At 40.6% G+C, this 14,082-nt stretch overlaps 1 protein-coding gene across 3 annotated transcripts in view; it reads right to left on the reverse strand.

Annotated features, from left to right (window-relative positions):
- LOC124615754 (structural maintenance of chromosomes protein 6) overlaps positions 1-14,082 on the reverse strand; it is a 188,410-nt gene that overhangs the window by 30,257 nt on the left and 144,071 nt on the right. For all 3 annotated transcript variants that reach the window (XM_047143841.1, XM_047143842.1, XM_047143843.1), the window contains one exon: positions 13,091-13,204. In XM_047143841.1, the coding sequence (XP_046999797.1) occupies positions 13,091-13,204 (114 nt within the window). The remainder of the gene's footprint in view (positions 1-13,090; positions 13,205-14,082) is intronic.

Genomic DNA, 14,082 nt, shown 5'->3' on the forward strand with positions numbered 1-14,082 from the left:
GTGTCACTTTCATAAATACTCTGTGATCAGCGAAGTATGACACTCTTTACTCTTAATTAGAACTATTTGTTCGTTGACATTTGTCATGTGCTAATACAGCATTTCCATGTTACACAGGCTCTCTGTTATGCCTCAGTTAAGGCTATGATAACAGGGAGTGGGCTTCCAAAATGGGCAAACTGCAACAGCCTGCAGTTAAATGGGCTGTTGGACAGTGCCCAATAATGAATTACATATTTACAGTGTGATTATAATTAAAGTTGCAGTTTCAAAACACTGTAGAAAAAGACCCACTGCTTGGAATGACAATAAATTTGAACAGTATGTTATCAAAGAAGGGGGAAATGTCATGGAAAAAAATTAGAAATTTCCCAGTAGATGGTGCTGTAAGCACCATAATGTAAATAGATTTGGCTACAAATTGCAGACAAATCGCAATACAACAGCTATGGCATGAGCTGCGCATTAAACAAACTGTACTGTGCAATGAGCAAGACCGCTCAAGTTTGGCAGTCAACATCTGTGGCACTGTTAGTTAAGTAAGCCCATCCACCACAGCTAGGTCGTACCACAACAGATGGGAGAAATCGAGGAACAGCAAGTTCCACAATAGATCAGAGTGTCATAGGGGTCATGTTCAGAATGCACTTTACAATGTGTGCCTTCAATTCAGCTACACTTTCAATCAGAGCAACTAAACACAGCATCTTTCCAATAACAGCACATTAAGAAGTCACTCGGATTAATATCAGGTGATCTTGACGGCTAGGCTGTATCGAAATAATGGTTGACAACTCTAGCCATTTCCAAAATACCTCTGCAGCAGCTGCTTCATTGGCTGTCCAATATGCAGAGGAACACAATCTTGCATAAAAATGGTTATACGCACACATCTACACAAAGCAACTCTTGAACATGGGTAATTTTGTATGAATAGCAATGCAGGATATTTGGTAGAATGTTATGCACCTTTCTCACAGTTATGCCCAAAGTTCAGGCAGCTTCTCATGCACTGTTTTACGTTTGCACATCACCGCTCAACCCCCTCCTGCAATGCTGTGATCACATTGTCTTCAAAAGAGCCTATCTTTTTTAATTATGTAATCATTTTCTCCAGACCTCCATCAGACGTCATACCAATGTCTTTTTTCATACCCCTGAGTGTCTGGAATGTCTGCAGAGTTACTTGTGCATAGTCACAGTTCTTATCACCGTTCTGAGGAAAGTGCACTGAGAGAATCACGATGAGTACATACTGAGAAACAGCCAAGTACCCTACACTTTTCTTCTTTTTCTTTCTTCTCCTTTTTTTTTTTTTTTTTTTTTTTTTTTTCAAATTCTGCCAGTTGCAGTGCCATCTAGTGGTAAAATTTTCACCCCTCCCCCCCCCAATAATGTTTCCCCCTTGTTTGAAAATACTCCATACAAATCTTACATCATTCTGCGCAGTGGTTCATTTCTTCCAGTGTTTTGAAACAGGAACTTTATAAACCATCCTGTGCACCACACTAGTCAAGAAATCCAAGTGAAGTGACACTTCGTTTTGGAGCACTGGGAATGGCAGACATTTTATGTCTGATGCTGAGAGTTTTGATTGGAAGAAGTAATTTTTAAGGTATGGAATGGCAATCAGCAAGTAATTTTAGTCAAGAGGGATAAATTTAGTTCAGGGTACTTATGTAGTAAAGTGATGTAGAAAAGAGTCTTATGGAATGGACAACCCCACTGCACACCCTCCTGCCTTCAAAGGCAATATGGAGATGGAGAACATATTAAGTAGCTGGATCTGCTTTTGTAACAAATCTCAGAAGTGGTTAACAAGATAGAGATTCAGTGGGTCTAGGGAGCAAGTGAAGTGTGTATCACCTGGAAAGGTACTAATGATGTTTGTGAAAATGTGCAAACAATAGTAACAGTAAGTGCTGCCAGTTAGTGGCTGTTTAGAATTCTTATATTAGCAATTAGTTATTTTTTGACCTACAAGAATCACTGCCACAGACTACACAAATGCTACCAGGCAAGACTTTACCAATTGTCAGTGCCTGCCGAGTACACTTTGGTGACGAAAATACAATAAGCATCTGCTGGAACAGCAGCCTTGACTGGAACATACCAGCAGCTAAACAAAATTCTTGTTGAAACTATTGGCCTGTTATTTGGCAACAGTTTTGTTGTTTTTTGTGCCCAAGCCTGTTGGAATATACTTTAAATACAGATTATCTGAAGAATTGCTCAACTGCAGCCACTCTCAGTTTTAAGAGCACAATTCTCCAAACATTTGTCTCTTTATGCTTTATCTAACCAATTCTTTGTATTATAAGTTGTGAGTCAATTCATAGTAAATTACAAGCAGACTGGAGAAACTGTAGTAATTATTGATTTGTTAGTGCATGTAGTATTATCATCACTTAAAAACTGAGCATTAATGGAAATGAAGCACTCTAAGGCAGTAAGATAGTGTGGTGAAACCTGGTCCCGAAGGATGCATTAAATCTTAATATAATTATAACATGCAGCTATCAGTCTGAGTTCCTCCGGGTTTTAAAATACTGGGACACACTTTATCCAAGGATCATATACAGGGTGTCTCTCTTAAGAATCATCAGGCACGGTGTCTTTGGTGTCTCAGTAGATCTTCGCAATTTTGTTTATGGTATGTGTAGCTGGAAACACCACAAACAAATACTGCTAATCACATCTCTCATGCGACCCCTAGTGTAATGATTGCTATTGCCATGCAGTAAAAGCACTGCTCAGTCACTGCTGGAGTACTGGTTATTCTTCGTATTTTACTGTCCCTGTTAACACATATTAATAACATGAATATCACACTTTACTATTTTGGGACTGTTCTATCAAATGGGCACATGAAACCCCACTTAATCATTTTGGTAGTAACAGAAAACAAACCAAAAGCAAACACTGGTGGAGGGAGGGGGAGAGGGAGAACAAAAGAAAAAAATTGCAAATATTTGCTGAAACACCAGAGAAAATGCGCCTGACAACTCTTAAACGAGAGACCCTGTATATAGAGGGTCCAAGTCCAGAGCTGTTGGGTGAAGATGCCAATTATGACTGTGATAGAGAAGGTGGACTTCAGTACATTGTCAGTGGTGAAAGATGCAAGCCTGTAGGGTCTGTACCCCAGAGAAGCAGCTACAAAAGGCATCCGTCTCCATGTTAGGGACAGCATACTTTAAACCTGGCAGAAGGTTGTAAAATGCCTTTGGGTGTGGTGAATCTGATGGATAAACAGCCTTTAACATGATGATTTAGTTCAATGTGTGGGGGAAAAACTGAGCAGGTTAGTGATAGAATAATTACAGTAAGGTTGGCTTTAATAGTGGAACAACAGATTTTATACATGTCTGTGTTCCTCTATCGGGGAAGGTACATGAATGCCTATAAGCTTTCAGAAGTACTGAAAAAATGTATAGAATACAAAGAAGTCATAATAAGAGGAGATGTGACTGTACATGTGGAGACTAACGAGCAAGAGAAAGAACAACAGACCGGTCCCTTTAGCTATGGTAACCAGACTGAAGAAGCAGCTTTGCTAATAGACTTTTGCAGAAGAATCATTTAATTGTTGGAAAAACATAATTTAGAAAGAACTCACAAAAAATAACTATGTATAGGTTGGGAGAGAGAAAAATCAAGATGACGATTGATCTTCTTCTTATGGAGAGAGAGGAATTTACACAGCTACAAATGCCTACAGTAGAATTTGAAGGAGCCCATGAAGTGATGCCAGCCAAGTTAATAGAGAAAGGGAAAGAAATATAAAGATATGGATGTTTAAAGAAAGAAACAAGGAAAGAGTAGTAGTGAAGAAGAGGAATAGAGGTGTTTCAGAAATCTTCTTAAGAAGCAAATGGCTTGTTGAAAGTGGATAGGCAAAAATAAAGAAGTCAAAGGTACAAAAAGAGAAGAAATATTCTATAAAAATGGGAAGAATGTGTTCAAAATTGATGAATGTTAAATGCAGTGAGTAAGTTAGAATGATAAAGACACAGGGGAAGAAGAAGAAGAAGAAGAAGAAGAGATACCTGGCTTACATATATACAAAGCCACACAGAATATGAAAGTGGATGTGTGACCACAGAAATGATAAAAGCAACAGGGCCAGTAGGGCTACGGTGGTTGTACTATTTAGCATAATTTGGAAGATGAAAGAAATTCCAGAAGAGGGAAAGTGAAAAGAAGGAATACAATAACTACGGAGGGGTCACTCTTGTAGCCTGTGTAGCTAAGATCAATGAGACAAGTGGAAGGAATAGTGAGGAGGAAACTAGAAGGAGAAGTGGACCAAGAAGAGTATGGTTTCAGGAAAGACAGATCAATGTTTGATCTGACCTTTACATTAAAAGATTTGATGGAGAAAAAAGGGGGAATTTGATAAAGGCATGATTATGATATTTACTGATGTTGAGAAGGCCTATCACCTTGTGCCTAGATTGCGTGGTCTGTGAAATATTACGGATAAACAAGTTACGAAAGTGAAAGAGCAAATGATAAAAGATAAGTACAAAAATTATTTTAGCAGAGTAAAGGCAAGAGAAGTACTGGTGGTGGAGGGAGGGAGGAGAGGGGAGGGGGAGGTATAAAGCTGAAACAGATCTATGACAGAGAAATATAGGGTCCTCCACATTATCTACCAGTCGTGAATAAAATTTGGCTTTGAGGGAGGCAGCATGTGAACGAGATAGGAATGGGGACACAGAGGCATCAGGTGCATGGGACAGGAACGTGAGACAGCAACCGGAGCCAGTGAGTTCATGCAGCACTTATGAGGATGTGGGAGAGTAATGACAGAAGACTGGAAGAGAAGATTGTTGGGAAGATGGTGCAGGTGAAAAGGGTGAGCATAGATTGAAGCCATGTGGATTTCAGAAATGATGTGGTGCAAGGATAATTCCAATCTCTGTAGTTCAGAAAAACTGGTGCACGCGGGAAAAAATATCGGGAGTTCTGCCACTCGGAGGTACTTCTGCTCTTGCCCACAGTTTGGTGTTGGCCACGCATCATTCATACAGGTAGACAGTTGGTTGGTGGTCATGCCCCAATAAAAGCTATCCAGAAACAAAAGCTATGGAGAAACTGCAGCACAGCTGGTATATTAAAAGGCTGCTTTCATAACAGTCTCCTCTTCCTCTGTCCTGTCACCTCCTCCCAATCCACTCCTCCACATTGTTATTGTCACAGAGCTTTGCACAAGCTCACCGGCCCTGGTGCACGTGTCACAATCTTACCCCATGCACCTGTTGCTTCTCCCTTCAACATACCCATCACATACATCTGCTACCTCCCTCTGAGTCATCAGCTACCCCTCCCCATCTGCCCCTCCAACTCTCCACCTTCTGTTCCCATCACCCACTCCACCTCAGAAACCCCAAACCAGCAATAGAAATTAGAAAGCTAGGTAAAACAATAGCCATGTTGTTCAAAGATGACACAGTGACATGGGGTGAGGATGAAATGAAAGCACAAAGATAATTACAGTGAAATCCTGTTTCTACACTTTTCAAGAGTTTTCAAAACAATGGTGTAAGATGCAGGAAAATGTAAAACGTGAGAAATGACGTTTTAAGCTGTAAACATTAAATATAGAATTCCCCCTTGCATTTTCACACTTTATGTATGACATAAGCACATAATAGATAACAAAATGCTTGTCAGGGATTTGTTTATTATCTAATAAAAACTGCTGACGATACTGGAACTGGTAACTATCTGGGAAGTAGAAACATTTGACTCAATTTCATACATCATAACCAGTGTTTTCGAAAGCCTGCAGCTGTCATCCATTATTCAAACAATGAAACAATGTACCAGATATGTACTTTTTCATGCTTAGCACAATGCAGTTAGAGGATGTCTTCTCATTGTCAAGTGCAAATATTTACATTAGCATTTTTTGGGTGTTTTCATATGTATTGTTCTGTGTCTCTTGCACTGTAGTCATCTTTCAGAGGATTCAGGTACTGTGCCTCCTTGGTTATGTAGAAGACTACACACACGCAAACTATCACTCATATCGTTGGCTTGGGTAACATCACAAAAAGTACATAAGTAAATGCTGCACTTATCGTCGTGCCCTGAAATGAGAAATGTCCTGCCCACTATCCTTCCCATCCCTCCCACAGTGGTATTCTGCCGTCCACCGAACCTACACAATATATTCGTCCATTCTTACACAACCCCTGCTCCCAATCCCTTACCTCATGGCTCATACCTCTGTAATAGACCTAGATGCAAGACCTGTCCCATACATCCTCCCACCACCATCTACTCCAATCCGGTCACTAACATCAACTATCCCATCAAAGGCAGGGCTACCTATGAAACCAGTCATGTGGTCTACAGGCTAAGCTGCAACCACTGTGCTGCATTCTATGTAGGCATGACAACCAACAAGCTGTCTGTCAACAAGAATGGCCAGGAAACAAGTGGATCATCCTGTCGCAGAACACGCTGCCAAACATGACATTCTTCATTTCAATGACTGCTTCACAGCCTGTGCCATATAGATCCTGCACACTAACACCAGCTTTTCTGAACTAAGCATGTGGGAACTTTCCCTGCAATACATCCTACATTTCCATAACACTCCGGGCCTCAACTTTCGTTAGTCACTGTCCTCACCCATCCAGCCCCTTCCCTGCTCCCATTTCAGCACTACACAGCCATCACTCCAGCACCACACCTAGTCTTTTTTATTTCTTTTATGTTATTTTTTATTTATTTCTCTCTATTTCTCTCCTTTTCCACTCCCCCCCCCCCCCCCACCTCTCCCCTGCCCACTGCCCAACCTGCAGCAGTTCACTGTCCGAAATCCCCACGATACTATCCCCCTATCCCCCCCTCTCCACCCTTGCCTCCTCCTTTTCCCCACCCAGTCGCCACTCCCATCATGCTCTGGTGCTGCTGCTCACAATGTGGTTTCAGTTGCCTGAGACTGTAGTCATGTGTGTGAGGAGTTGTGTTTGTGTGAGTGTGTGTGGGGCTATGTGTGTCTACTGTTGACAAAGGCCATTGGCCGAAAGCTTTAAGTGTGAAAATCTTTTTGTTGTGCCTATCTGTGACTCAGCATCTCCACTATATGGTGAGTAGCAACTTTCCTTCTCATAATATTGTGACAATGGGAATAAATTCTCGAAACACACTTTGCTCAGTATGAAGAAATACATTATTGGTTTTGTGTCTGAATCAAAATCATTTGAGCAAAGCACAATGAGTGCAGGTGTCAATTAGCACTGCAAGTGGCCAAACAACGAAACATGCTAAATATGGTTAGACAAAGGTGTTACAACAATCATGAAACTGCGCATACACAGTAGAGACAGTTTGGAAATCATTATGAGTGGTCATGATGTCTTTATTCGAACAAACCTAGTTACTCCCACCAACCACCAAGCCACGTAGAGCTTGGTAGCAGCAGGAGATACGGCATGACCGGTTCAAATTTTTAGCCATTTAATGATTCAAAACTACTAAGTAGAGTGCACTGGTGTCAAGAAACTTATGCGTGTAATGCTTGTAAACACTACTTGACGGCCACTGCCATGCTACCGTCATTTTACATTGGTTTTTTCTCCATCAACATTTTTCATAAATCATAACTCGCAGGAAAATTATGAATATGTTGATGCAAAATAGGGCACGAAATAACATTATGGACATAGAAAATTTGATGGGAATGATAAAAGATGTCTTAAATGGCAGGAAAATGTTAATTACAGGAAGGTTAAAGGGTGGGTTGTACTACAGAGGTATGGAACTAAGGGGCAGAAAAACAAAAGTACAAAGAAGAGCAAACAATGTTATGATGACAAGGAGAAGGAAAAACATAACATGATAGATGAAACTGAATAAAATAAATTTGGAAGTGGTGGAGAGACAGACAATAATGGAGGTGCTTGATTCACAACCCGAACCACAAAGGCGGAAACAAGCAATGAAGATTAATATACCTGTCTCAGAATAGAGTGAGAATTGAATCCTGCCTAAAACAGTTCTAATCCAAATCCCAAAAAGATCCTTCTCCTATTTCCAAAAAACATCCACTCCAAGACCTGAATGAATTCCTTACTTCCAGTGTTGCCTCCCAATGCTTCCTGAAAAATATCACCAAAACTCAAAACCTTACTCCAGTTGAGTCCAAAGCTATCCATGACCATTCTATCATTATCCTCCCTGCACAAATATGCTCTACTGTTGTAATACTTGACCACACGGAGTATAACACTTTGTGGCATGTCAAATAAACCAATACACCCACCTCTGCCAACTGGAACCCTCTACCTTACTGACGATGTAATCTTACTTAACACAAACATTCCAGATAGAAATGACCTCTCAGCTACAGAGCACCTTCTCTCCCAATGCTCTCTGGAAATTGTGCCTAAAATGTTATTTATCACCACTCTAGCAAACATCAGCCTTACCCATAGATACTGAGCATTTGAGGCCAGACCTGTAAACAAACTGAGGGGAACCAGGGCTGTCATATTGTATGTGAACCTTTTCATGGTTGGCACTGAAGAGGCAGCCTTCAAAAAGTCAGAAAGAGGGACCCCTGGATCAGTAAAGATTTTCAATGTGACCTTTATGGTCTGGACTCACACCGCAAAATAAATAAATAAATAAATTCCCCCACTTCCGGCAAAAGCTTAACACATCTTTACCCAAGTCTAATTCACTTGGTCATTTTCCACATCCAAAGCCATCTCCCTTACTGCTGATCTCCACTTCATTGAATCTCACAGGTAATCCTTAGTGTATACAAAACGCACCGATACAAAACAATAAATATTTCACAGTTGCCACCCCTTCCACACCAAACATTCTACTCTTTAGACCCTATGTATCATTAGCAAATGTAGCTGCTCCATCACCAAATACCACAACATCTTAGCAATAAGCTCTCCCAGACTTTCCTCTCACTCATCAAAACACCCAGAAACATCTCATTTGTCACCCAGTACTACACATGGCCTCAAATGTCTCAGTCCACTACTCTGCCTAGGCTGCAAGTTTCTCAAGAGATCTTTTTCACTTATATCCTTCCCACACCACCCACGACTGCCATCTATCATCTGCCCCCACCTCCCTCCACCCCTCAGACTTCGTAACATCCTTGTCAAATCATATGACATTCCTAGACTATTACACATAACCCAAGATTCCTACCATTTCAATCATTCTGTGTTCTAAAACCTGCCACATACAAACACCCATTACCATTTGCTTACTCCAGCCGCACCACTGGTAAATACCAGGTCAAAGACAGAGCACCATTTGAAACCAAGCAAGTTGTATTCAGTCAACAAGGATTCAATGCACAGTTTTTCATATACGTATGGCAATCATTAAACTGTCCATCTTGTGAATGCTCAGTACCCCTCTTTAGTGGATACTCTTTTTGCTATACTACATGGTTCAGGAAGTGCAAAATGGCTAAGCAGGGATGGCTAGAGGACAAATGTAAGGATGTAGAGGCGCATATCACTAGGGGTAAGATAGATACTGCCCAAAGAAAAATTAAAGAGACCTTTGGAGAAAAAAGAACCACTTGCATGAGTATCAAGAGCTCAGATGGAATCCCAGTTCTCAGCAAAGAAGGGAAAGCAGAAAGGTGGAAGGAGTATATAGAGGGTCTATACAAGGGCAATGTTCTTGAGGACAATATTACAGAAATGGAAGAGAATGCAGACGAAGATGAAATAGGAGATATGCTACTGCGTGAAGAGTTTGACGGAGCACTGAAAGACCTAAGCCGAAACAAGGCCCCACAAGTAGACAACATTCCATTAGAACTACTGACAACCTTGGGAGAGCCAGGGCTAACAAAACTCTACAATCTAGTGAGCAAGATGTATGAAACAGGCGAAATACCCTCAGACTTCAAGAAGAATTTAATAATTCCAATTCCAAAGAAAGCAGGTGTTGACAGATGTGAAAAATACCGAACTATCAGTTTAATAAGCCACCGCTGCAAAATACTAACACCAATTCTTTACAGACGAATGGGAAAACTGGTAGACGCCAACCTCGGGGATGATCAGTTTGGATTCTGTAGAAATGTTGGAATACATGAGGCAGTACTGACCCTATGACTTATCTTAGAAAAAATAGATTAACGAAAGGCAAACCTACGTTTCTAGAATTTGTTGACTTAGAGAAAGCTTTTGACAATGTTGACTGGAATACTCTCTATCAAATTCTGAAGGTGGCAGGGATAAAATACAGGGTGCGAAAGGCTATTTACAATTTTTACAGAAACCAGATGACAGTTATAAAGAGTTGAGGGGCATGAAAGAGAAGCAGTGATTGGGAAGGGAGTGAGACAGGGTTGTAGCCTGTCCCCGATGTTATTCAATCTGTATATTGAGCAAGCAGTAAAGGAAACAAAAGAAAAATTTGGAGTAGGAATTAAAATCCATGGAGAAGAAATAAAAACTTTGAGGTCCGCTGGTGACATTGTAATTCTGTCAGAGACAGCGAAGGACCTGGAATAGCAGCTGAATGGAATGGACAGTGTCTTGAAAGGAGGATACAAGATGAACATCAACAAAAGCAAAACAAGTATAATGGAATGTAGTCAAGTTAAGTCGGGTGATGCTGTGGGAATTAGATTAGGAAATGAGACGGTTAAAGTAGTAAATGAGTTTTGTTATTTGGGGAGCAAAATAACTAATGATGGTCGAAGTAGAGAGGATAAAAAATGCAGAGTGGCAATGGCAAGGAAAGCGTTCCTGAAGAAGAGAAATTTGTTAACATCGATTACAGATTTAAGTGACAGGAAGTCCTTTCTGAAAGTATTTGTATGGAGTGTAGCCATGTATGGAAGTGAAACATGGATGATAAATAGTTTAGGTAAGAAGAGAATAGAAGCTTGCGAAATGTGGTGCTACAGAAGAATGCTGAAGATTAGATGGGTAGTTCACGTAACTAACGAGGAGGTATTGAATAGAATTGGAGAGAAGAGAAATTTGTGGCACAACTTGACAAGAAGAAGGGATAGGTTGGTAGGGCATATTCTGAGGCATCAAGGGATCACCAATTTAGTATTGGAGGGCAGTGTGGAGGGTAAAAATAGTAGAGGGAGACCAAGAGATGAATACACTAAACAGATTCAGAAGGATGTTGGTTGCAGTAGGTACAGGGAGATGAAGAAGCTTGCACACAGGATAGAGTAGCATGGAGAGCTGCATCAAACCAGTCTCAGGACTGAAGACCACAGCAACAACAACATTTGATCTTACATTTCTCTCTTTTTGGTTTTCTCCCATCCCCATATCCTTTTCCATTCGCCTCCTACTACTTAATTGTACTATTCACTTCATGTCATCCTAATGTTTCTTTATTTCTCACCTAGTCCTATAAAAATGTAAATGTCATGTGACTAGGGCCTCCTGTCAGGTAGACCATTCACCGGGTGCAAGTCTTTCGATTTGATACCACTTCGGCGACTTGCGCATCGATGGGGATGAAATGATGATGATTAGGACAACACAACGCTTGGTCCCTGAGTGGAGAAAATCTCTGACCCAGCCAGGAATCGACCCGGGCCCTTAGGATTGACATTCTGTCGTGCTGACCATTCAGCTACCAGGGGGTGGACACTTAGTCCTATCATCTTTAGAGACGCTGCCACAGTGCTTACCGATGTACTATCTTTGACAAGCAACTTTCCCACTTCCTATTAGTCTTCTCTCGTCTTCACCACAAATGAGTCCCTCTCATATTGAGGTATTGAGTGATCTGCTTCTCCTTTCTACCTTTTCTCAGCCTACCCCTCTTTCTTTACTGAGGAATGAACTAACACTTCTCTGAAAACTAAGATAGGTCTTTTTCCTCCTACATTTGTATGTGGCAGAATTTTGCCTCCTGCAAGTAAGTATTGGCCAGCCATTCTGTGTCTGTAATCACACATAACTTTTTATTTTTGGGCTATTTAGAAAAAATGTGCCTTCAGGAAAAAGGCAAAGAATGATGGTGATTAAAAGACATTTTGGATGATTATAAGTTTGGTATATCATCAATAAGAGGGGGCAGCTCATGGAGTTCACACACACAGCCCGGAGTCATGATGACACTTTGTCAAAAGTTAATGGAATTTTCTGTTATGTGGGTCTTTGTGACATGCACCAACTGAATGCACGTGAGAGGTTGTGTTTCCTTGTTTTTATTTATTGTTTCCAACCAGGAACTTCCAACATTGAAAAATTTAACATTTTTTAAGCAAATAATTTATTGAGAAGAGAGTGGTATGACTCACATCGTGTAAAATCTTGTAATGTAAACAGCATCCTTATTCTTCACTTGATAGAGAAATGCTTCCATCTATGGAGCACACAACCATTCAGAATTGGCATTACACTGAAATGTGGAGGGTCTTGGTCACAAATTAATTTAATGATATGTTTTGATACATCATCATCAAGACATAAAATGAAGTACAGAAATGAGCAATACAAAAGTGGAACATGTGGAGCCAGCTGCACTGAATGCTAGATGCCACATTGCCTACTTCATGATGCCCTGGATGTTGCACATGGTTCCACATATGTGAGAGCTGTATTCTCAATACCTTATGTGCCATTTTTGTACTTCATTCTATATCTGACGATGACATATCAAAATGTGTTAATAAATCAGTTTGTGACCAAGACCTTAAATAATTCATTGTTTGCCGATGATCATTACCAACAGCAGTAGCAGCAGCCACCATTTGGCATTCACTGTCGTATAACTTGAAACAACAAATTTTTATGAACATCAACTGTGGAATAATAATTACTATGTCTCTTTTATTAGCGATCCTTATCAGTAGAAAGTTAAGTGGAAAAAAGGGGGGAGGGGGGGGGGGGAGGTGGGTGGGAGGGTGTAAAGCACATTCAGAATCACCAGAAATGAGAAACAGACCTCAGTGCTTACACATGATAAGTAATGGATTGTAGCATAACAGATTATCTGAACAATGAAAATTCTCTGCACTGTTTTTAAACCATAATCAACACAACAACAGGTTTTCGTCTTCTCTGCTTACAACAAAACAAGTACAGCGCAGCAAATGAACACTCACAGTATATTTCCGTGTGAGAAGAATCCCATAAAAAAAGCACTGCACTCTGATGATAACGTACTTCTTCAGCCAGTCTAGGAAGAAATTGCGAGATTCAATAATAGCTGGAAACCTCTGGAAAAAATAAAATACTATCTCAGTAAACAGTACATAAATATGATTAAAAACACTATTTAAAATAATAATATTATGAAAAGGATAATTGTTATCACCATGTAGTGCAGATGCTGAGTTACAGACAGGCACAACGAAAAGACTGTCAGGAAGTGAGCATTTGGTCAACAAGGCCTTCGTCAACAATAGAAACACACACACACACACACACACACACACACACACACACACACACACACGCACACGCATGTAAACATGCACACACACACGCGCACACACGCACGCGCGCGCACACACACACACACACACACACACACACACACGTGACCACAGTCTGTGGCGGCTAAGGCAAGACCTCCTGGTCTGGCCTCAGCCACCAGAAACTGTGATCGTATGTGTGTGTGTCGTGTTTGCATGAGCATGTGTGTCTGTGTGATGTCTATTTTCAAGGAAGGCCTTATTGGCTGAAAACTCACTTTCTGACAGTCTTTTCTTTGTGCCTATCTGTGACTCAGCATCTCCGCTATATGGTGAGTAGCAACTATCCTTTTCATAATATTGTTACATTCCATCCTGGATTTTCCATTTTATATTTAAAATAATGAAACATTGTAGTAGAAAAGCATGGAAGAGCACAAAAAACAATAAAAACAGAGGTCGAGAGAGGTAATTTGGTATTAGGAAGAAGGGATTATTCTAAGAAAAACATTTAAGTTGCAGAGCACTGTTTGCTTGAAAATCACGAAATGGACTACCAACATACCACAGTCTTGGCACAGATATCTAAATACTGGGACTGCGTCGTTAGGGAGGCTATCGAAATTCGTACTTGGGACGGACTCATCAACCAAGATTGCGGCTACAACCTCAGCACGGCA

This window comes from Schistocerca americana, chromosome 5 (assembly GCF_021461395.2).
Source record: "Schistocerca americana isolate TAMUIC-IGC-003095 chromosome 5, iqSchAmer2.1, whole genome shotgun sequence".
In the NCBI taxonomy this organism is placed as follows: Eukaryota; Metazoa; Arthropoda; class Insecta; order Orthoptera; family Acrididae; genus Schistocerca; species Schistocerca americana.